The sequence below is a fragment of the Lissotriton helveticus genome, chromosome 10, assembly GCF_964261635.1.
Source record: "Lissotriton helveticus chromosome 10, aLisHel1.1, whole genome shotgun sequence".
Classification (NCBI taxonomy): domain Eukaryota; kingdom Metazoa; phylum Chordata; class Amphibia; order Caudata; family Salamandridae; genus Lissotriton; species Lissotriton helveticus.
In genome coordinates, this window is record NC_136071.1 from 301,757,641 (window position 1) to 301,780,313 (window position 22,673).

Below are 22,673 nucleotides of genomic sequence, written 5' to 3' on the forward strand. Positions count from 1 at the left end.
CTGCGCCATCCTTTCACAGCACCACTGCGCCATCCTTTCACAGCACCACTGCGCCATCCTTTCACAGCACCACTGCGCCATCCTTTCACAGCACCACTGCGCCATCCTTTCACAGCACCACTGCACCATCCTTTCACAGCACCACTGCGCCATCCTTCCACAGCACCACTGCGCCATCCTTCCACAGCACCACTGCGCCATCACCACTGCGCCATGCTTCCACAGCACCACTGCGCCATGCTTCCACAGCACCACTGCGCCATCCTTCCACAGCACCACTGCGCCATCCTTCCACAGCACCACTGCGCCATCCTTCCACAGCACCACTGCGCCATCCTTCCACAGCACCACTGCGCCATCCTTCCACAGCACCACTGCGCCATCCTTCCACAGCACCACTGCGCCATCCTTCCACAGCACCACTGCGCCATCCTTTCACAGCACCACTGCGCCATCCTTTCACAGCACCACTGCGCCATCCTTCCACAGCACCACTGCGCCATCCTTCCACAGCACCACTGCGCCATCCTTCCACAGCACCACTGCGCCATCCTTCCACAGCACCACTGCGCCATCCTTCCACAGCACCACTGCGCCATCCTTTCACAGCACCACTGCGCCATCTTTTCACAGCACCACTGCTCCATCCTTCAACAGCACCACTGCACCATCCTCGCACAGCGCCATCCTTCCACAGCGCCATCCTTCCACAGCACCACTGCGCCATCCTTCCACTGCGCCACTGCGCCATCCTTCTACAGCGCCACTGCGCCTCCCTTCTACAGCGCCACTGCGCCATCCTTCTACAGCGCCACTGCGCCATCCTTCTACAGCACCACTGCGCCATCCTTCTACAGCACCACCGTGCCATCCTTCTACAGCACCACCGTGCCATCCTTCTACAGCACCACCGTGCCCTCCTTCTACAGCACCACCGCGCCCTCCTTTTACAGCACCACCGCGCCCTCCTTCTACAGCACCACCGCGCCCTCCTTCTACAGCACCACCGCGCCATCCTTCTACAGCACCACCGCGCCATCCTTCTACAGCACCACTGCGCCATCCTTCTACAGCACCACCGCGCCATCCTTCTACAGCACCACCGCGCCATCCTTCTACAGCACCACCGCGCCATCCTTCTACAGCACCACCGCGCCATCCTTCTACAGCACCACCGCGCCATCCTTCTACAGCACCACCGCGCCATCCTTCTACAGCACCACCGCGCCATCCTTCTACAGCACCACCGCGCCATCCTTCTACAGCACCATTGCGCCATCCTTCTACAGCACCACTCCCCCATGCTTCCACAGCACCACTCCCCCATGCTTCCACAGCACCACTCCCCCATCCTTCTATAGCACCACCGCGCCATCCTTCCACAGCACCACCGCGCCATCCTTCCACAGCACCACCGCGCCATCCTTCCACAGCACCACTGCGCCATCCTTCCACAGCACCACTGCGTCATCCTTCCACAGCACCACTGCGTCATCCTTCCACAGCACCACTGCGTCATCCTTCCACAGCACCACTGCGTCATCCTTCCACAGCACCACTGCGCCATCCTTCCACAGCACCACTGCGCCATCCTACCACAGTCGTGTGTGCGTGGCTCTGTCTGTGTGTGTGCGTGGCTCTGTCTGTGTGTGTGCGTGGCTCTGTCTGTGTGCGTGGCTCTGTCTGTGTGCGCTGTGTGGGTGGCTCTGTATGTATGTGGGTGGCTTTGTTGGGTGGCTCTGTGTGGGTGTAAATGCAATAGGTCATGCATTTGCGAGTGATTAAGCTATTGGCATTGTAAATGACAATGCCATTTATTTAGGATTTAAAAAAAAAAAAAAAAATCATGAGCAATGCCAATAGCTCTACCTTTAATAATGCCGAGACCATTGCATTGTAAATGCTTGTTCAATTAGAAAATGACCTCACTGCCTATCTAAAACAAATGTGCCGCAGTGGGAAGTTTATGGCAATTTCATTTGACTATTTGTTGGAACACTTACTGTTATTCTTCGTCTCTCTTATACATCATCAATGCTCCTAAATTACCGTCCTGTGGGCGACTTGCCTGACTATATGTTTTGAAAAAGGACTTGGTCCTAGCTCCAGTAATAAGTGTTCATGGAGCGGTTGATCGTTGGATCCGTGGTACTTGGCCACAGATAATGTGCTAGGCTGTTTTACACTAACTATAATCATGTAATGCTAATGGGTAAGCAAAATCCCTTCGGGTGTTCCTAAAACATTTGAAGCAAATTAAAAGTAGGGCGCCTAGTTTTCAAAAGTATTAAAATTGGAATTAGTGTTTAGGTTGCAGTTACTTAAACAATCTTATAAAGTCCAACGTTTGTAAATAGTTAGGATTACTTTTTTTTTTTTAAGTTGGAGTTGTTAATTAAATGCCACTAACTTCTATTTTTTCAAAATATGTTTAATTGCTCAAATATTTTATTCTCTAAGAATTTTATTTAGGATCTTTAGAATATTGAAAGTCTTTTGGCAAACATTATGCCTGAGTCCTAAACCCTTAGGACTTTAACAAATGTATGAATACGTTTATTCCAGTTTTAAGTATTGGAGATCTGAAATGAATGCCTGTGGAGCAGTAGCGTACTAAAATGTGTTCTGTATTGCGTTCAAAATGGAGCCTATTTAACTTTAAACAAATTTCAAGTTCTAAGTTGCTTAAGTAAATTATTAAGCAGTTGCAAATGTTTTTGGTAAAGTTTAACCTGCTTAAACTATTTAGCAATTTAAGACCCAACAACACTGTGATAAGAATTGGAACTACCAAAGTCGTAGCGAATAAAATTTGACTTGCCCTGCTCATTAAGATCAAGTAAATACCGAACCCCACTACGTAATCTGGACAAACAGCGCTTAGAGACCCCGGTGGTTATAACGCGCTATACAAATTAAATAAATAAATAAATAAATAGAGAAACTAGAATGAGACAAGCGAGCCTGTGTGCCAAAGTCTAAACGTCTGTTGAATATGTGACCTAATGGCCATACATGTATCACAGTTTCATGCCAAAGTTAATTGAAATTTAGGGCACAAATCCAAACACTGAAGTTGTTCAACCTCTCATATTTGTTCGTATTTTACAGTTCGGAATGCGAGCGCTAGTTAGTTATCCATCTCAATATGTTCTTTTTCCTTATTTTATGTCTTGTTGTTCAGTAAGAAACAGGGTATTAAGTGCCCTAAAAACTTTATATACAACACGATATTCATAAAAGCACTGCAAGTGATGACATATTGAATAGAGTATTCTTAGTTCTAGTGTGTACTAGGTTAAAACTGGTAAGGCAATCATGGGCAATGTACAGGCCATACAACTCCGACATGACCAAAACATCTTGACAAACTCTCTCGTACCACTAATCAACCACTGTAACTCATTAAATTACCAATGACCAAACACATCCATTCAACACATTAAGACAACCACAAATACACTGATCCCTAAAATCTAGTATTATGCATCGTAAGGTGTGAGAGTTAATGTATTTGTGGCTCCAGTGTGTAATAGAATCCTTGAAATCGGGGCTGATAGTTAACTGGTTCATTAAGAGCAGAGGCCTTACTAATGGTGGAACGTGTGCTGTATTACATAACTCAGTGCAGAATTATCTGTAAGATCAAAGTTGTTAGCGAATGTTATACTTAATGTAGAGTATCAAGGGCAGGTAGTTCTACTGGGAATAATATTTCCTTGAAACGAAAACTAAGATTTTATGCCTGGGCATGTAACTGGAAAATGTCTTATTTTGTTTGTATTTCAGTGCCATGGGTACAGTAGTGTTGGACGGACAGATTTTTGTGTGTGGGGGATATGATGGAAATTCCTCTCTCAATTCTGTCGAGTCATACTCTCCAGAAACAGACAAGTAAGAATTTGACTTTGTAATGAAGAAGAAATGTGATTTTGTTTTTAACATGTCTTTCGTTTTCCATATCCAATACAGTGTTGGTGAAATTTGATCATTTTCTTCCTACAGTTATGTGTTTCTTAAATTTTACATGTGTTTTTGGAATCTTTGGAGAGAATTAAACTATTCATTGGTCCAACACAAGTAATGTACTCCTTCGCTTTAGTGACTCGCGTAATCCCTCCTCCGATATTAATGAAATTAATTTGCTAAAATATGTAGTTTATTCCACCAAGGGGTTTGCTTGGAAGTGAAATAGGGAGTGTGGAAGGAATGTACATGTTTTGGTGAGAGTAACAAAATGTTCAACCATTCATTAGTTTGTATTTCAGAGCTCAAAAAGATGGTGCTAGGCCTGGCTGATATCCCATTTGGATTAAAAGACTGTAAAAGAATAAGGGCTCTATTGACCGGGGAAGAGCTGATCAGCCGCTGGGGTCTACAAACCCAACATCCCTCCCTGCATCAACTGTCTGGCAGCACTGCAGACGGATGCGGCGGTCGCCTGGACTTTTAGGCTGCATCTGCCACTTTGCAGCTAAGGAGAGAAGCGCTACTGGAGCGCAGTTCCAGTTCAAGTCAAGTCAAAGATAACTTTATTCGATTTCAGTTTAAAAATCACCAAAGCACAAGTAAATACACAATAAAATACAGTGGAAGCTAATCATCAGTAAAGATTTAAAACTCCGTTATATCAGAGCAGTGCCAGGATGCAGATCTATTAGGGATTCAATTCATTGTTAGTCTGCATCTAATCACGCTTTTTAAGAACATTGATACTAAATACATTGACATCTCGTCTTCTAACATTTGGAGTTTCAGTAGGGCAGGTCTACATTGTCTCATGCCCCATTTCTTCAATAGAAAAATTAAATATTTTTTCCTAGGGAGCGAGTAAAATTTACAGAATAAAATACAATGTATCGTCGACTGTTGTGAAATGTCATCGCAGGGGCACGAGATCAGGTTTTTAGACCAGATGTTTGTTTCTGGGAATGTAATTAATCTGAAAAAGCTTCCCCCCCTAAAACGTGTTAGTAGCATCCAGGTATAACTACTCTGGATGAGGGTTAAATATTGCTGAATACCCTGTCCCTGCAGAATTATTTGGTTCTGCAAAACGGACACCTTTTTTCCCTCTAGGTGCACACGTTTGTTCTCTAACAAGACAAGGCAAATTTCTTTCAGCTTTTTCCTTGAAATTGAAGTTAGAGAAGTAGGGGAGTCAAAATATTCAGGATGTCCAATCTCTTTTAGGAAGCCCTTAACATATATAAACCAGTCAATTTTGTGGGCCCCCTGGAGCTTTAGACAGTCCTGGATTATATCCCTATTGAGCTCAGTTCCATCAGAGGTCCATACCTTGTGCCACAACAAAACAGGACTCACTTTAATGAGGTCCGAGACATTATCCAGACCTAGTTCCTTGTGGCATACGAATGTAGAAGTTGAATTAGGAACGGCTAATAAAAAACGTAGGAAAGCATTTTCACATGGTTGAATATCACGGGTGTCTGCAATCCCCCATATACCAGCTCCATATATTGCGGTGGACACACATTTCGATTTATAAATATCCACCAGAAGGTGTACCAGTCGGCCCCCCAATTTATTTGCAAAATGTCGTACCACACCAATTGCACGGGAAAAGGCTAATTTCCTCGTGTTGGCGGCTGACCACCATGTCCCCTTCTTGTTAAAAGTAATCCCTAGGTAAGAAAATGTGTGTGTTAGTTCTATCTTTGACGTCGCTAAAAAAATGTTACACTGGACATTTATCTTTGATGTGCAGCACATACTAAAGGTTTTACCAGTAGTAATTTTTAAACCTCTGGCACACATATAATCTGAAAAGGTGGTAAGCGCTCTCTGAAGGCCCACTTGAGTCCTGGCCATGATTACCGCGTCATCTGCATAAAGTAGGATAGGGGCTGGGCATCCTCTAATTTGGGGGAAGTCCAGTTTGTCTCGAGTGAGATGGGTAGCCACGCTATTTATATAAAGATTAAATAAAAAAGGCGCAAGTATGCAGCCCTGACGGACTCCTTTTTATAGGGAAATTAGATGTACATTCACCCTTAATTCCAAATCGTATTTTTGCACCTGCCCCCCGATACAGTTCTTTAATAAAATTCAACATGTTAGATTCAATACCTAATTGTGACAGGGTATCCCATAAGATTTCATGGCTCAAGCAATCAAATGCCGAACTTAGGTCGACGAATGTTAAAAATAAGTTGCCCTTTTTTGATACCACATGTTTACCTATTATTATTGCCAGATTTAACCCTTGTTCCACAGTGCCTAGTCCTGCTTTAAAACCGTACTGAAACTTTGAAAGAGCACCTGTGTCTTCTACCCACATCTGCTACCTTTTTAATATGACTCTTCCTGCCACTTTCATCAGGGAGTCCAATAACGAGATCGGCCTATAGCACTTTGGATCGTTTCGGTCCCCTTTCTTGAAAATTGGGACCACAATAGCCTCTTGCCGTGTATGAAGAAACCCTATTTTGTTGCTACTATTTAGGACATTAGTCAGAAGGGGTGCCCATAGTTTAGTATTAAACTTATAAATATCTACAGGAACCCCGTCCGGCCCTGGGGCTTTACCTGCCGCGCTTTCTGCGATTGCTACTTCAATTTCAGATAGCGCAAACTCAATTTCTAATGGGAACAATCCCTGTTGATTGTTCGCCTCTATTCCAGGTGTATCAACATACCTGCTTCCTGCTAGCTCGTCTTTTTTATATAATTCAGTAAAATGATTTACCCAGGTGCCTTCTTCTATAGCCATCTCTATGGAATCTGTTTTTCTATCCACAAAGAAGGGGGCATTCACCGCCTTCCAGAATCCAATATTGTCTTTCAGGATGCAGGCTTGATGTAATGCTCTCCACGCCTCCTGCTTCAGTTCCTTCTTCCGATTTTTGATTGTAGTGTAGTAAGTGGCTCTAGCCTTTGTTATCTCAGAGACATTTTTCGGTTCTCTTTTGAGGGTCATCTTTAAAACTGAGTGTGCTTTACTGCACGCTGAATCGAACCAACCCCGCGCCTTAGTTCTTGAACTTTTCCTCAAAGTTCCTGAGAGGGCTTTACGAATTTCTTCAGAGATATTCCGGAAAGCTAAAATAACTGAAACACAGTCAATGTTTTCTGATAGGCAGGTCATAAAATCTTTGTACTTATTTTTTAATAAGCTTGCAAGGAAGGCAGTGGGCTCTACTCTGTTCCATTTTATAGAATAACCATTCGATTTTGCTAAGGTTATCCTATAATTGTAAAGCTTATCAATTACATCGTTGTTCTTGCTGTTTTTTGAGGTAAAGTTTAAAAAAAGATTGATGGGGAAATGATCGCTTATTGCGATGTCTCCTGTATTAAAGCTAAGAACATTGCGAAAGTCACTGTTGGAAACCAAAGCAAAATCTTTACTGAATTACACCCCCTGCCATTAAAGGTGGGTGTAAAAACAACCTGTGGGCTACATAGTTCATTTACAAACCCCAGGTCCAACTGGAATAATAAGGTATTAAAAAGGTTCCCAATAATGGAGTGCTCAAAATGAGTGCAAGGGTCACCTTTAAGATTGTCCAACCCACAAACGCCTGAGTGACTATATGGACATAAATGGCAATTAAAATCCCCCATCAATATAACACAGTTCCCCACCTGGCTATTTTCAACTGGGTTTTGCAGGCTTTGTAAAAGTTCGTCAAAGACCTTGTTTAATTCTGCCTTTGGAATATTATTGTAGAGAGTGATAATAGTTCGATCCGTATAATGTTTTCTGACCATTACATTTGCAGTGTTCGATATGTAGGTGCAAAGTCCCCTGAGTTTCTGCCCCTTCTTGACAGCTTAGTGGGTGAACAAAAAGTACGAAAACCATTAATATGGATATCATCCCGCTTCCAACACTCCTGTAAACAAATGATTGAAAAGTTTTCTATAAAGAGCAGGAAAGCTGGGTCCTTAAGCTTATTAGATAGACCCGCTACGTTCCAGGATAGGAGAGTAATATTATCGCCCTTATCTATGATCTTGCTTAGGGCCTTATCCTTTTTAGAAGCAGCTAAGCCGCTGCCACGAAGTGTTGAAACCAGGCATACTTTTGTGTCCCGTTGATGGTCTAACATAACTTGTTCTTGGTCAGCAGCTGGAGGTATAGCCAGCGATTTACGAGGGGTGCCTGCGGTGTACTCAATGGTGTTAAGGTCATTCCCACGCCCTTCACCTACTACAATGTATATATTTTGGGGTCCCTTACCGATGTTGCCCACTAAATCGCTTTTCTTTGTTATATTATACGTCTTTAAGGGATTCTGATTGCCTTGCCCCTCTTCATTACCAATTATATTCTCTTTGGTCGACTGTAGTCAGTCCACCATTTCTAGGCAACCAAACCTGTTTTCAGTGGGTATATCTCTCCAGCTGTTTAATTGTCCGTACCCTCCGTTTTCCGCCCTATCCCGAGCGTGGTGCGTAACCCGAGTCCAAACGCTTCCACGGTCAGGTAGGTTAGTTAATGGATAAAAGTATGAAAGTGGTCGGCCTTCTATGGATGGCCTTACATTTTGATTTCTCCAAGTGCAAATGTGGTCCACCGTGCGTGGGTCCCTAAAATTAACCAGCACACAGTCACCTGGGATAGTTTTTGGGCTGTTTCCAACCCATGCAGTTCTACGTACCATCAGTATTTTACTAGTCATATGTGGGGGTAACGGTCGGTTTGTATTGAGCCAATGTGTCACTTTGTTCTTCAAGGACATAAAAGATTCCTCGGTAGGGTTTCTTAATTCTGGAACTCCATTGAATACAACCAGGTACGGGCTAGTTCCTGGTGGTAAATTAATAATACAGCCCCCCTGAGATGACCCTACTGTCAGAGCCCCTCCAAGCTCTCTATGAAGAGCTTTGGATACTATAGATCCTCTTCTTGAAGACTGGGTAGGTCTAGATGATTCTACCGGGGATTTCCTCATCGGTACATTTGGGATGTTTAAATTCGGTTGCTGAGCAGAGAGTGGGGATTTACTAATTACTTGTACATCGAGTACGGTGCTTAACTGCGCGGGGCATGGGTATAACGTCTTTGCCTTCATAGTATCTGACAAGCCCCTAGTAATCAATTCCAGCTGAGAAAGCTGTTGCTCAATGCATGAGAGTCTAGTTTCCAGGGGTGCGAGGGAAGATCTCAACAAAGCCCCCAGTTTCTTTTTAGCAAAGTATCATCATCTGCCTCAATTCTAGCCGCAATATTTACTACGCCTCCGGTAACGGAGTCTTGACTCAGTAAATCCGGTGACGGGAGGGCGTGCCTATTCTGGGTGGTCCACTCATTATCCCCCTTTTGCTTGAAAATATTTTGCTATTACCTGTACCTTTAGCTACTTTCGGTTTTCTGCCTCCCACAACGGTAGTATTAGCCCGTTTTCTCTTTGGTATTGCACCCTCACATCTCTCCCGTAATTGCCTAGTGTTTATTTTCTCTGGCGAGCTAACCCTTGTTGGTGCTGGGGCAGCCTCTGATGCTGCTAATAAGTACGGGTCAGTCGCAAGCTGAGTGTGGGGCTGTTCCTGGGAGCTGGGCGAGCTATGTATAAGTGCTTGTACTTCAGTGGTGTTAGCTCTTGCAGTGTGCTCTGGTGTACGGGCAGTCGCAAAATGTCCCATGGAAGATCTTTAAGCCATGGCCAGGTCTTGAGACACCCGGCGTTCCATTAAGGTTATCCCTTCATCTATTACAGAGTTCGCTCTTGTTATAAAATTGTCCAATGTAGCTGTTAGGAGGGACCCCGCAGTGATGGCTTTACTCCTGCTCTCACGTGAGGGCATGTTATTGTATAGGTCTCTAGACAGAGCTTACTGCTATACCAACATATATACAATTACCTTGGAGCATGCGAAAGAGGGATGGCCCGGTCCGGTCTTTCTCGGGCTAAAACGGGCCCGCCCTTGGCCCGGGCTTCGCCCGGCGCGCGCCCGCGTGCGTTCCGCGAAGCGGGAAGAGTAATCAAGTAAATGCTTCTGCAGGCAGGGGGCGGGATCCAACCGACCAGAGGACGCAGCTGTGCTGTTACCTGGGCTGCTGGTCCTCGCAGTCCTGTGTAGTCCAAAGTGCCCAAGAAACAACGAGAAGTCCAACTGCTGCGAGCGGCTCCCGCGGAGTGGGGGCCGCGAGCAGTTATCAGGCTGCAGGCAGGGGGCGGTATCCAACCGGGAAGAGGACGCAGCTGTGCTGTTACCTGGGCTGCTGGTCCTCGCAGTCCCGTGTAGTCCAAAGTGCCCAAGAAACAACGAGAAGTCCAACTGCTGCGAGCGGCTCCCGCGGAGTGGGGGCCGCGAGCAGTTATCAGGCTGCAGGCAGGGGACGGTATCCAACCGGGAAGAGGGCGCAGCTGTGCTGTTACCTGGGCTGCTGGTCCTCGCAGTCCCGTGTAGTCCAAAGTGCCCAAGAAACAACGAGAAGTCCAACTGCTATAAATTAACTCTCATTCTATCCTATGGGACAGATAACGTTTCCATAGTGAAAAACAAAGTACACTGCAGTTCACTATCATGACATGTCACACACACCAGGACATGTCCTACCATTCACATACACTGCACCCAGTCTACAGGGGTACCTTGGGCTTCCCTTAGGGGTGACTCACATGTAATGAAAGGGAAGGTTAGGGCCTAGTAAGTGGATGCACTTGCCAGGTCAATGTGGCAATAAAAACTGTGCGCAGACACTATGGTGGCAGGTCTGAGAACCCTTTGAAAGGCTGCTTCTATGGTTGCACAGTCAGTGCTGCAGACCCACTAGCAGCATCTGACTTCCAGGCCCTAGGCACAGTTAGTGCACTGTTCTAGGGACTTAGCAGTAGTCAAATAAGCCAATTATGGAAACTCCAATCCATAATAACAATTTACACAGAGAGAGATGCACTTTAGGACTGAACAGCAGAGGTAAAGTGTCCAGAGTCCTAAAACCAACAAAAACAGGGTCAACAACAGGAGGCCAAAAAGCAAACATTCTGGGGTTAAACCCACTGAAAAAGCCAGGTCTAACAGTGGTTAGTAAGAACAAGCGCGCCATAAAATGGAAGGTCCTTTCTAAATATGAGGAACCGGTTTCCAAACTTTATCAAGTTGTACTTGAACTTAATGTATTCATGTATCATGAACTTTCTCCAGGGCAGATAGTGATAGTCCATAGCAATCTCTTTGTTAAATTGGACAACCTGTTTGTGAAAAACTGTAAGGGGATTATGGGTCATCGGGCTGAGAGAGCTAACTAGTGAATTAATAAAACGTATAAAAGAGCTAAAGGAGCGCTTATTAAAGATCCTCGATTGTCATGGCGCAGCAGGAGTATGCCAGTACTATCCAGGCCAGTAAAGCCCAGTGGAAAGTGGTACTTTGGGACAATTTTTTAGTGGCAGCTAGAGGCAACGTTAGTAAGCTTTTTTTGCCCACCCAAAATGGGCGTAGCAATTTAGCACAGCCAGATTGCCATATTCCCCATGAGGATTGGTTTATGCACTTCCAGGGCCTTTATGATGAGAAAAATCTGACTATTGGGATGGCAGTTCAGTTGCCAATACCTATCTGTGAGCACCAGGTTGAGGGGCAAAAGGAATTTACACTCCAAGACCATCGCAGCTATTCAGACCCAGAAACCTGGTAAAGCCCCCAGCATAGATAAAATCCCTGTCGATTTTTACTGCAGTTATCCACATATCTGGGGCCCCTGTATATATATTCTTTGTCAAATGCCTTGATTGCAGGAGCCCAGATTCCAAGTTTCTTAAAAGGAGCTGTAGATAGATCTAGCTTGGGTAATTACAGACCCATAAGTCTGATAGCTACTATTCAGAATGTGATTAGCACACAAATACTAACTAGACTGTGGGACTGGGTTGCTCAATTCAAGGTACTATTCCATTTGCAGGCAATATTTAGACAAATCATCAGTACTGTGGATCAAATTATTCAGTGTCTAACCATTAAATGGAGGACTGTTGACATTGAGAAGGGGAGGTTATTTGTTGCTTTAGTGGATCTTCGATTCACGTTCGATCTCATCCCAAGGGCTTAATTATGGGAGGTTTAATCCAGGATTGGGGTGCCTAGGGGCCTGCTGACCCTTATACAGGAGTTTTATACAGATAACTATGCGAGAGTGAGGTGGGACCCCTTAGGGACATTGACAAACTAAATCCTGATTCCTAAAGGAGTGTACGAAGGGTGTTTCCTGACCTCCAAGTTCTTCCTCCTGTACATTAATGCATGCACCTGTATCTTTTTAATTGTGAAAATGACTCCCTTAAGATCATGGACTCAAACACCTAGTTTACTTTTTGCAGATAACACCTTGCTGTTATCAAAAAATCCCAATGGCCTATCCATCCTTCCAGAGAAGCTCTTTCTTTTTTGTAAGGATTATAGCTTGGAACGCTATAACAATAAAACAAAATACATGGTGTTTGGCGACGTGTTTGGCGACTGCACGAAGATTATAAGAAGAAATATATCCTTAGGAGGTGAGGTGCTAGAGAGGGTCTACGAGTTTGACTGTTTGGGAGTCAGACTAGAGGAGTCGCACAGATGGGCAGCCCAGTTGCAGAAGAGTACATCTTAATGCAAAGAGTTGGACCTATTGTAAGGTTTGTCAATAGGACATCCACCCACCCCCCCACCTCCCCCAATGGAGATGTATAATATAAGATCCAAGCCTGTGGGCTGCCCTTTATGGAGCGGATATTTGGGTTCATTGTAATCTGGATACTTTGGAGAAAGCGGGGAACACATTCCTTTTTAAAAATTCCTCTGAGTACTTCACCACTCCCTATTCGCCTGGACCTACACCCGAGATCTATTTCTGATATAGTGGCATTGAGGCCTGTTTAATATTGGTTAAGATTGTGGTCAAATAGGGACCTAGAGCCCCATAGGGAATGTACCTGAGGCCTGTTGGATGCCCAGGTTTATCCATATGAAAAACTGACTATTCAAGCTAGCCCTTATTCAAGCTGGGCCTGGAGGACTTCTGGTTACATCCCTTGAAGCTCCCATGTGATGCACATGAAAAGTTAAAATTGTCCTACTGGAACTTTGTCTTGGGAAGGAAAATTTCAAGGGTCATCTACGGTAGTTTAGCAGACTCCTTATTATTTAAATGTTTATTTGAATTTGACTTTTATCTTGATTTGCTATCTAAACCTTCAGCACGTGTACTATTTGCCAAATTCAGTTTGGGGATTTTACAGTTAGCTTTTACTTGCTCGTGGAACAATAAGAGTTTTATATGTCAAATACCTGCCCAATGGGTTGTGAGGCAGTGGAGACCATGGAGCACGTTTTATTCTTCTGCAAGGCCTACGTATGGCAACAACCAGGTTGGATTAAACCCATGTGTAAGTCATGGGCTTTAGGGATGGTCGTAGCCCTGGGGTATGTAAAACCTACACCAGTGGTCTAGGTTGTATTTTTAATTGTTAATTTTTTAATCAGCAGTATGGTATATTAGGTCAAAGATCTTGCCTAGAGACGAAGATCACTGCTTTTAAAGGAGCTCTTAGGCCTCACTACGTGGACGATTACATTTTGATTCTGGTTTTTTAACCTTTTAAAAGCAAAAAGTATTTTGAATGTTACCTTTGTAATTGAATGTATGCGTTATGCTTTTTTATAAAGGTATGCTTGATACCTTTCATGGCCTTATATGAGCTGAAATAGAGGAAATAGGACCATGGTGATACAATTATAACAGTGCTTATGCCTTACAAAATGTGTTAAAAAATAAATAGAGGCTCAAGGGTCGATTCTTGTGAGCATAAAATGCTGTGTGGTCACATTCCAAATTAGGGTATACAGTTCTGGAGTTGCAAGTGTCAATCATTTTAAATTTGCAATTACATCCTTGATGTGGATATTTGAAACCAAGGCACTAAGATAAAGAATTATAAAACCATTAAACTTAGCTCCTCGTCTATTAGTCCACATTGCAACTATTGCGTATTTTTACCATCCTATTGTTCAGAAGGTCATTGCCTGCATGATTAGGATAAGCACATTTTTGGACCTGATGAGCTTGCTTTGTGGTCCGGCATGACCCCACTGGTATTTCTCTTTTCAGGCTTATCAGCAACTTCCTGAGTGTACCTTCCCAGCTTAATATACTCAACTGTCTAGACTGACCCAGGCACACCCCGCTTATTTGCTCCACCCCTTCATTGCTCATGGCTCACCCGCCTTATTTCTTCTGATTGTGTTGAACAACATCCCTGCGCCTGTGTTCATTCTCTATTCTACCTCATAGCTTCTTACAAAGCTTGTAGCATTAACTAGACCTCAACCTCATCTGGATGATGCCCTGGTTCCTCTCTACCTGCAGCAGTACTCCTATAAAGGTATTAAATCACAGCTACACCTGTTGGTACTTTATTCTGCAGTTGTTCCTCAGACCCAAAGTGCGGGCAACCTCCTAAAGGATTAATGGACTGTTACTGGGTTTTTATCAGTGTATTACTTTGGGTCTCTCAAGGGACAGTCCTGACTACCCACTTAATTGTTTGTTTGGGGCAAGATTATATGACGACATTTAGCAGTTGCAGACCTTGCGATTTGCAAAAAGTCTGGGTTTGTGACTGCTAAAACTTTTTTCCCTATTTACCAAACACATTTTAAGGTTCTGTAAATTTTTACTGACTCCTAAAATGGGTCTGTAACTGGAAACCGAATCGCAATTTGGAAGCGACATGCTGTGGGCACCCCTTCCAAATTGCAGTATGGTATTGAATGAATCAATAATTTGCACATATAAATCCGGTCGCAAACCATTGAAAAGTTTTTGACCATCAAGTTGGGATGGTAGCACATTACAAAGTGGAAAAAGTCGCCTTTGGACACATTCTCCTTTGTGAATTTGTGCAAACGTTTCAGTGGAAGTATTCTATGGTTCAGGGGACTTCTGTCAGCTCTCAGTGAAACTTGGAAAAAAAGAAGAAGATTCTTGCACTATCCAATCCAGTAAGCAACATGCCAGTCTCCAACGGGCCTGTCCCTAGTTAAATTATTTGAAAGAGCAGTTTTTGATCAACTTCCCAATTTTACTGAAGGCGACAATTTGATATTGTATCAGCAATCTTTCAGAGAAGGTAGAGGCTCAGATTCATCCTTCATATCCATGTGGGATGACCTAAAACTCACAGTGGACAATTATGGAATGGCTGGCTTGAGGCGTCTGTACTTATCAGGAGCTTTTCACACGGCTAACCACAAGACACTACTACAGATTCCAACATCTTGGAATATGAGAAAACGCCCTAAAATGGATTTCCTCATACCCCAAAGAGAGAGCTTTGTTTTCATATGACCTTTCATACCCGCCTCCCTGATCCAACATTGTGGGGACTCTTTTGCATCAAACCTCTTTCCTCTCCTATTCAGCATCTACCTAACCGTCTTACCTGCCCTGATCATATATAAAGGTGATATGCAATAAAAATGGATGACCCAGAAGAGACATACAAGTCCAGGCTTGATGATTGCATCAATGCCATAAATTCAATAATGGTGATTACCCACCTAAATCTCAACACCTTATTGATGATCATGACAAACACCAGCATATGGCCGTATGGTCCAAGGCTTCATGTCCTGTCTACTGCGTGAAGTGAAATGAGAAACCTATCATTAGCAATGGACTTTGATCGGTCTCTGAGATACTATATGCCTGTGAGTTCACAAGAAGCTTCTTCTACACAATGAAATGCTGTGAGGCATCTTTCCATTCGTGGATAGCAAAAAAATACTACAAACTGTCCTCCATTTTGTGACCTCCAGGCTCAAATATACCAATAGTCTATACCTTGGTTCCTGACTGCTTCACGATACTCAAAATACAATGAATTCAAAATGCTGTAGCAAGAAGACTCCTACCCTTTACCAGAAAAAGCACGACAACAGTCCTGCAAAAACTTCACTGGTTACAGTTACTGATCAGTGTTCAGAGCACTTTACATAGTCAACAGTCTCCCATGAAAAGGATCAGTCTACCTACATATTAAATTGAAACAATACAAACTAAATAGGACACTGTGCTATGTACGAGCAGTGAACCTCTGAAACTCACTGCCAGCCAAGGTTCAAAGCATCCAGTAGCATTTAATATTCAGAAGAGGGGTAAAAGCATGGTTAACAAGATAATCACATAAACTGCTGATCCTTGGATAGAATCCAGAGAGAGCACTCTTCTAACAGTATAAGCACGGTCCAGAGCTATAGGACTGTCAGGAATATTACTAAATGCCAAGCGGACAGACACGTACACTCAACCCAAATTGGGGTATCCGATCTCACATAACATTGCAATTACCTAGACACATAGATGGAGTATAAAAGGTATACCATCCCATCCCTATAATACTCCTCAAGTCAAAATACTTAAAATACCAACTACCACTGTGCACCTGAAGACCCTCAACCAGCCTAATGACATCAGGGACTCTAACCATAGTCTCCCCTGCTACCCTGCGGGTGCATTACAGAATGCAGCGCCAGGCTCCATCTCCAGGACGTCCAGTAAAGTTACACCCAGGACACAAACTGCACTTATGGTTCCATTATCCATGCCATTCGAGATTCTTCCCTCCGAGGTACTTTTGTCCAGGTGCAATAGGTATCAATGGGAAGAAATTAACAGCTAATCAGTCACTTGCAAGAGGCCTACCTTAAGTGAGGCAAGTATTTAATCAAAGAAGGGAAGGTTATCTCAAGGGCAGATATCCTATGTTCTCTGGATGTGACTTACACTGCCTCCAGAGTGACTAACACATGCTTTCTTCTTTATAGACATGCATGATTGAGAGTCTTGGACTTGCTGCTGAAGTCCAACAACACCTTCTTAGTGTTGCTTCAACAGTGAATGCCTACTTGGGCCTCTAGTTGACTCTATGCTCAAAAGGTTAAAGATGTATACTGACGCAAGAGGGCCATAGGGGTACTCCAAACCCCAACAATCTGCTCAGGGTTTCAGCACCAACAGTTGAAAGCTGAAGCAAAAGCTGCCGCTGCACTGGAGGGTCCTTGCTACAAACCGCAGCAGTCCTTTAAAAATGGGCAAGCTTCTAAAACCTATTCAAGAGGTGACTTACTGGCCTAACGTGCCAGTAAGGCCAGACAATCCCAAGGCAAGGGCTTTTCTACCTCCAAACAATCGCTTCCCTCACATTCACCGAATCACAAAGCATTTTTCAGGGGAACATTCTTGTTAGATCTCTGTATACTTAGTCGGAGTAGTGATTCTCAGACAAGTGGGTCCTCTCCATCATCTCCCACGGATGTTAACTTGAATTTATTACCATGCCACCCAATATTTCACTTGGTTACAACAGCATCCGCCAGGAACATCAAGTCTTGCTGCTGCAAGAATCAGTGAAGGCATTGCTCCAGAAGGGAGCAATAAAGCTAGTTCCACCACCTCAGTGAGGTCTCTGTGATAGAGGGAAGAAAGCACAAACCCTGCAGAAGGAGCTGACTGAGAAAGGGACTCTGGAATAGTGGTTTGTCTAACAGAAACTTGCCATCAAACTCGACCTATGAAATAATGAGCGCTAATCCTTCTGTTCAGATTTGTTGAAGGAGCTTCGACACAACCAAAGTGTGAGATGGTCTTGTTGCCTAATCCTCTGTTGTCGCTGCCAAGGCACCAGTAGCTGTGTACCAGATTGGTAAGCTTGATTGAATCCTGGGTAAGTACCTGGCTGTGTGCCTATGAACATGGATAAAGTGACTGCAGCACTTTTACGAGCAGTCCCCCAGAACTAAAGGTTTCCAAACCTGGGGTGCCCTGTTACGAGTAGAGGATCTTGCACTGCCTAGAAGTACCCTTGGACCACCCTGCTAAGACAATTTGAGACTATTGCCTCAAAGACGTCAGTGTCCAATCGGGTGGCTACTGTTGCATACCAGGAGAGAGCCTGGAAGTGTATTGTTGGAACCGGAGCCACTCACTCAGAAGAGGACTGCTAATTGCCTCCACTCAGGGAACCGCTAGTGTGAATAACTCCAAGTGATGTACTGAAGCATCCAGACAAGGTCTGCTGAAGTCTCCAAGCATACTCTCATCAACAACTTCGACTCCCTGACGAGGGCCCCACCTGTTCCTCCTGCAGCTTTCTAGAGGACTATCTTCTCAGCTGTTAGCTGCTCGCATAGCACAGGATTGCTGCGTGCTGTGTGTGCATGGCCATACCTTTCGCCAGGGAACGCACCATTGCAGGATGACCCATTACGGCAACTGTGCTGCTCCAATCAACAACCAGGTGAGAGTATCTAACAGATTCCGTGCTTTAGAGACTTTGTGTGCCTAGAGAAGTGGGAGGCACCACACTGACCTTTATTAGAAACTACACCACTGTCTCAGAAACAGGGACAGAAAGGGCAAGGTGGGTCTAGCGCCTAGTGGGAGTGGACTTGCTTTTTAGTACTTAATCTCACATTCGCAAATCTAGTATTCCCACATGATTGTAGTGTGCAGCATTTCTGCTTTCCATCTAATAGAGTGCTTGTCTTTTATAAAGATAAGTACTACACTGAACATTAATGTTATTGTTCTGCTAGGGGTGGTGGTGAGTTCTGAGCCCAAATACCTCAAAACTGATCTCCCTGAGAAGCCTGTGACTGCCTGCCCTTGCTACCACTGAGAGTGAAGTGATGAAAGGGTTGTACTTTACCACTACGCCTAGCCATAGTAGGACAAGCCTGGGACAGTAGAGTCAAATGACTTTAGCCCCCACAGCTGTGGCCCAGTAGCTACTGCCTGCTCCATGGCTTCCCAAAAGGTGTCTGACAACATGCAATCCGTGCTAATTTTATGTGAAAGTATTAAAATATCACATCCATGTGAGCTTAACTGCATGCAGACAACCACCTAGCCCATCACATCTAATTGTGGATAACAATTTACCAGTAACTCCACCAGAGATTTCTGAAGAGACCAGTATATTTGGGCAGAGGAGCAAAACCTGCAAAGGTCTGTAGACCAACATCTATTACTTCAACTAACAATGTTAATGTCCAAGTTAAGGAATATGGCAACTACAAAATGGTGGTCTACCTCATCTAGTGCAAGTAATACTCCCCGGGATAATATTTACGAGATTAATGAGTTACAGAAACTATCATAGACTCTCTTACAATACTCTTGTTGGTATCCTTATCCCTATTAGAGGTACACTATTTCATTGTTTAGGCATTTTTCTGTCGTACATGGCAATTTTCAGAGTGCAAGAGGCTGGTGCAAAAGCAAATTGAAAATGATTCAAAGTTTGAACTACAGAACCTCATGACCTAATTTGTTTCAGGGCTTTGTATTTTGTTGTATTGTTTTGTATTGTAATAAGTATATACTTGCCTAAAACACGTTTACATAGCCACTTCCCACCAAGTTAGGTCTGCCATGTGACTGAAATGTTAAACATTTTAATTACTCGTACAATCATTGCATTAGCTTAGATCTGCTAATCTGTGCACATTTAAGGTGTGTTGTTTCTTTAAAGTCCTCAACTCCCCATCTTCTGGTGGTATAGGCTGTTTCGTTTTTATCTGACTGAGGAAGTGCCTGTGAGGCAGCGAAAGCATATCCATATATTTTTAATGCCAATATGTTATTTGTGTTGAGCCCAGTGATTCATTTATGTAACAAAAAAACCAAAAACACTGGTACCGAGTTTTTCTTAGCAGTCTGCCACTGTGAATGCCTATGTTGCTGAGTAACGCATCTATCTTGCTACACAGCTTATGCAGCACTTAGTTCGGTATACAAACAGCCTTGACTAACTGGCTAGTTCTGTAGACTAATATTTTAGAATCTCTTCTAGTGCTTGGAAACATAGTTAAATATGTGGTCCACCAATGCTTCATTTGTAGAAAAATAAGTGCTGAGCCCTACGTTTTGTTCAGAAGCACAGGGCCTGTACTGTGGAATGTCATGGTTGCTGATTACTAGGACTGTGTAGTCTTGATTCCATCACATACCTCTTTAATCCACTACCAGACACTCTGCCCCTTTATCTCATTCTTTCAGGTTGTTTTTCCGTTTTACTCTTCCTTCTCCTTCCCACTTTTGTGTTTTTCTCTCTCACAATCAATCAATCAAAGTATTTTGAATGAAAATAAGTGCTGATCCTCAGAAATGAGTGCCAGTGGACCCCACTTGCAACAACCGGCTCAAATTCAACACTGTTGTTCACAAGTTTGGATTCTCGGCTGAGAAATGTTTATTGACGTGGTGTTTTTTACGTCAAACAGACTACTACATCTCCGCCTTCTTCAGTAACTTTTGTTAGACTGTATTCCTTTTAATTCTATTGTCATTACCTATTTCTAAATTCTACTCCAGAGAAAAGAGAATATTTTAATTTCATTACTGCAAGAATCATCGCATTGAGGATTACAGTTAAGAGGAGATATGTATCCTTAGTAATATGCTCAGCATCTCAAGTCTTCATTAACAAAACAAATTTGGCAATGAGCTGGTATGAAAAGAGCTTCTTTGCACTAGGGCCAGATTATTTGCACCCTGGATTACTAGACAGATATCTTTTGTTTGTGGGCCTTGATTTGAGTACCATTGTCGCTTTCAGATCGGGCGTTATGCCCAAGAAAGCACTGTGAAGAAACATACACTTCTGTTGTTGCCGCTCCCGCCTGCCAAAACGCCACGGCAAGACATAATCAACGCAACCAACATCTGATTAGCGCCGCCCACTTGGAGCCTCAGGACGCGGATAGACAGCCGCGCTTTGATCTTTTGGACTTGGCGGACCCCTGGGAAGTATCGGGTCTCGCCGGATTGAGCCTGGAGTAAAGGAATCGCGGCACCGCAGGAGAAAAGAGTCGCGGAAGCTGCCAGAAAAGGCACCTGTTAGAAGGTGTGTTCACAACACCTTAAACTACACCCCAAAAAGCGCGTGTTCAGGCCTGAGAAATTGGGAGCAGGAGAATATGGACAGACAGCCCCGGAGCAAGAAAGGAGGAGAAGGCTTTGAAGTAAAGTGACTAAGTGCACTTCAGAAGATAATTACAATGCCTGGGGCCTTACTGTTGGAGTGCCCCCCCCCACCCCCGTCGGAGAGGCAAGGAAGCAAGGGGGGAGGCCCTTAGGACAATCCAAGCAACAAAGTAGAGAGCTGAAGGTAAACTGGCGAGCATGGCGGAATAAAGGCACAACAGAGGTAAGTGATTGAACGACTGCAGTACCCTAACGCCCCCCTAAGTACCCAGTAATTGTTCAAACTTGACTGTCTAAGGGGCCAGTTAAGGGGGGGCAAAAGCAAGGAAGTGTACCAATTTCAGAACGCACAGCCAAACTTGGAGTTTATAAGAGCGTAAAAAAAACATATTTGCTACACCTACGGGACGAGAGCTATGGCTCCAAAAAGGAAGCAAAAATCTCGCAAGGAGCCTACGGAGCAAAGCCCAGGGAGGAGAGAATTTTCCGGGGAGATTAGGACCCTGGAAGAGAGCCAGGCCAGTCCCAGAGCAAGGGCCAAAGCAGTACCTCAAAGAGAAAAATAAAAAAAGCCAGAGACCTTGCTAGAAAATAATGCAAGTATATCAATCTCTAAATCCGTAAAGGACTTTGTAGGTAAACACTATAAAAGATCAGATCTATCTGCGAGGGCCATAGAAGCAGTGCGACGGAATGGCACAGTAGAACTCTCTGAAGAATTACTGGAGGCATCATTTCTGATAAACCAATCCCTTCTAAGTCAAAACGAATTAACAACAGCGCCGCGACTGTCTTCATCCCCCAAACTATTTTTGTTGCAAATGCAGGAACTAGAGTCCTCAGGTCAAATGGAGAATAGTAGTCAAGGGTCGAGAACTGATTGGGGGGAGGCATCAAATAGATTGGCTCCATGGTGAAAAGCGAGTAGAAATCAAATACAGCAGGAAACATCGAGAATTGAAAGATCAGATGATCCTGAGAGAAATAGTCTACAAGATCTAGACATTTTCTCGACTCCTTCTTCTTCAATTATGGATTTATTGCTGAAGCTTCAAAAAACCCTGCAGGGGATACTAGAACTCACAATGTTAAACAATGGGGTCTAGAAAACGCAAAAGACCTTTTTTAAAAAGATTGAGGAGGAGCTGCAAGGAATTAGAGGCCGAATGCCACATATGATGAGACCAGTAACAGACCCACAGTATGTAGAACAGAAAGGGAGTATAGAAATGGTATAAACCCCACATAATGTATATATATCCAAATGCCCGATGTTGATAAAAAGACGAGGACAAAACTCTAGATACAGCTCCAGGAATTATAGGGGTCAACCTGTAAGAGAGACACGCAGAAAGAGGAAAACTAAAGTAGAAACAAGGGAAAGAATGAGGGAAAAGGAGGAAGAGGTTAATTTAAAAAGTCCTGCATTAACATTTCTATCTGCTAAGACCCCTAGAGCGGAGGGTAAGAGGGAGGGTCCCAACAATCAAGCAAAGAAACAGACTAGCAAGGGACCAAGTAAAGAGCAATTGAAAGCAAATCCCTTATTTAAACCAAATAATGCGGGACACAACATATATTTTCAGAAGAATCAAAACCAAGAAAAAGCTGCCCGCAACGAGGTAAAATCGAAGTAAAAAGTAAATTGGGGAATGTTATGTGGAAGAACACCGGGCAGTCGGGTATAGAAGCCCCTAAGACGGGGACAGAGGCAGGAAGCAATAAATGGTTG

The 22,673-nt window shown here is 43.8% G+C and overlaps 1 protein-coding gene across 2 annotated transcripts in view; it reads left to right on the plus strand.

The window, feature by feature from the left end:
* Positions 1-22,673, plus strand: part of KLHL18 (kelch like family member 18) — a 202,368-nt gene that overhangs the window by 168,725 nt on the left and 10,970 nt on the right. For both annotated transcript variants that reach the window (XM_078662453.1, XM_078662452.1), the window contains exon 8: positions 3,790-3,894. In XM_078662453.1, coding sequence (XP_078518579.1) covers positions 3,790-3,894 — 105 coding nt within the window. The remainder of the gene's footprint in view (positions 1-3,789; positions 3,895-22,673) is intronic.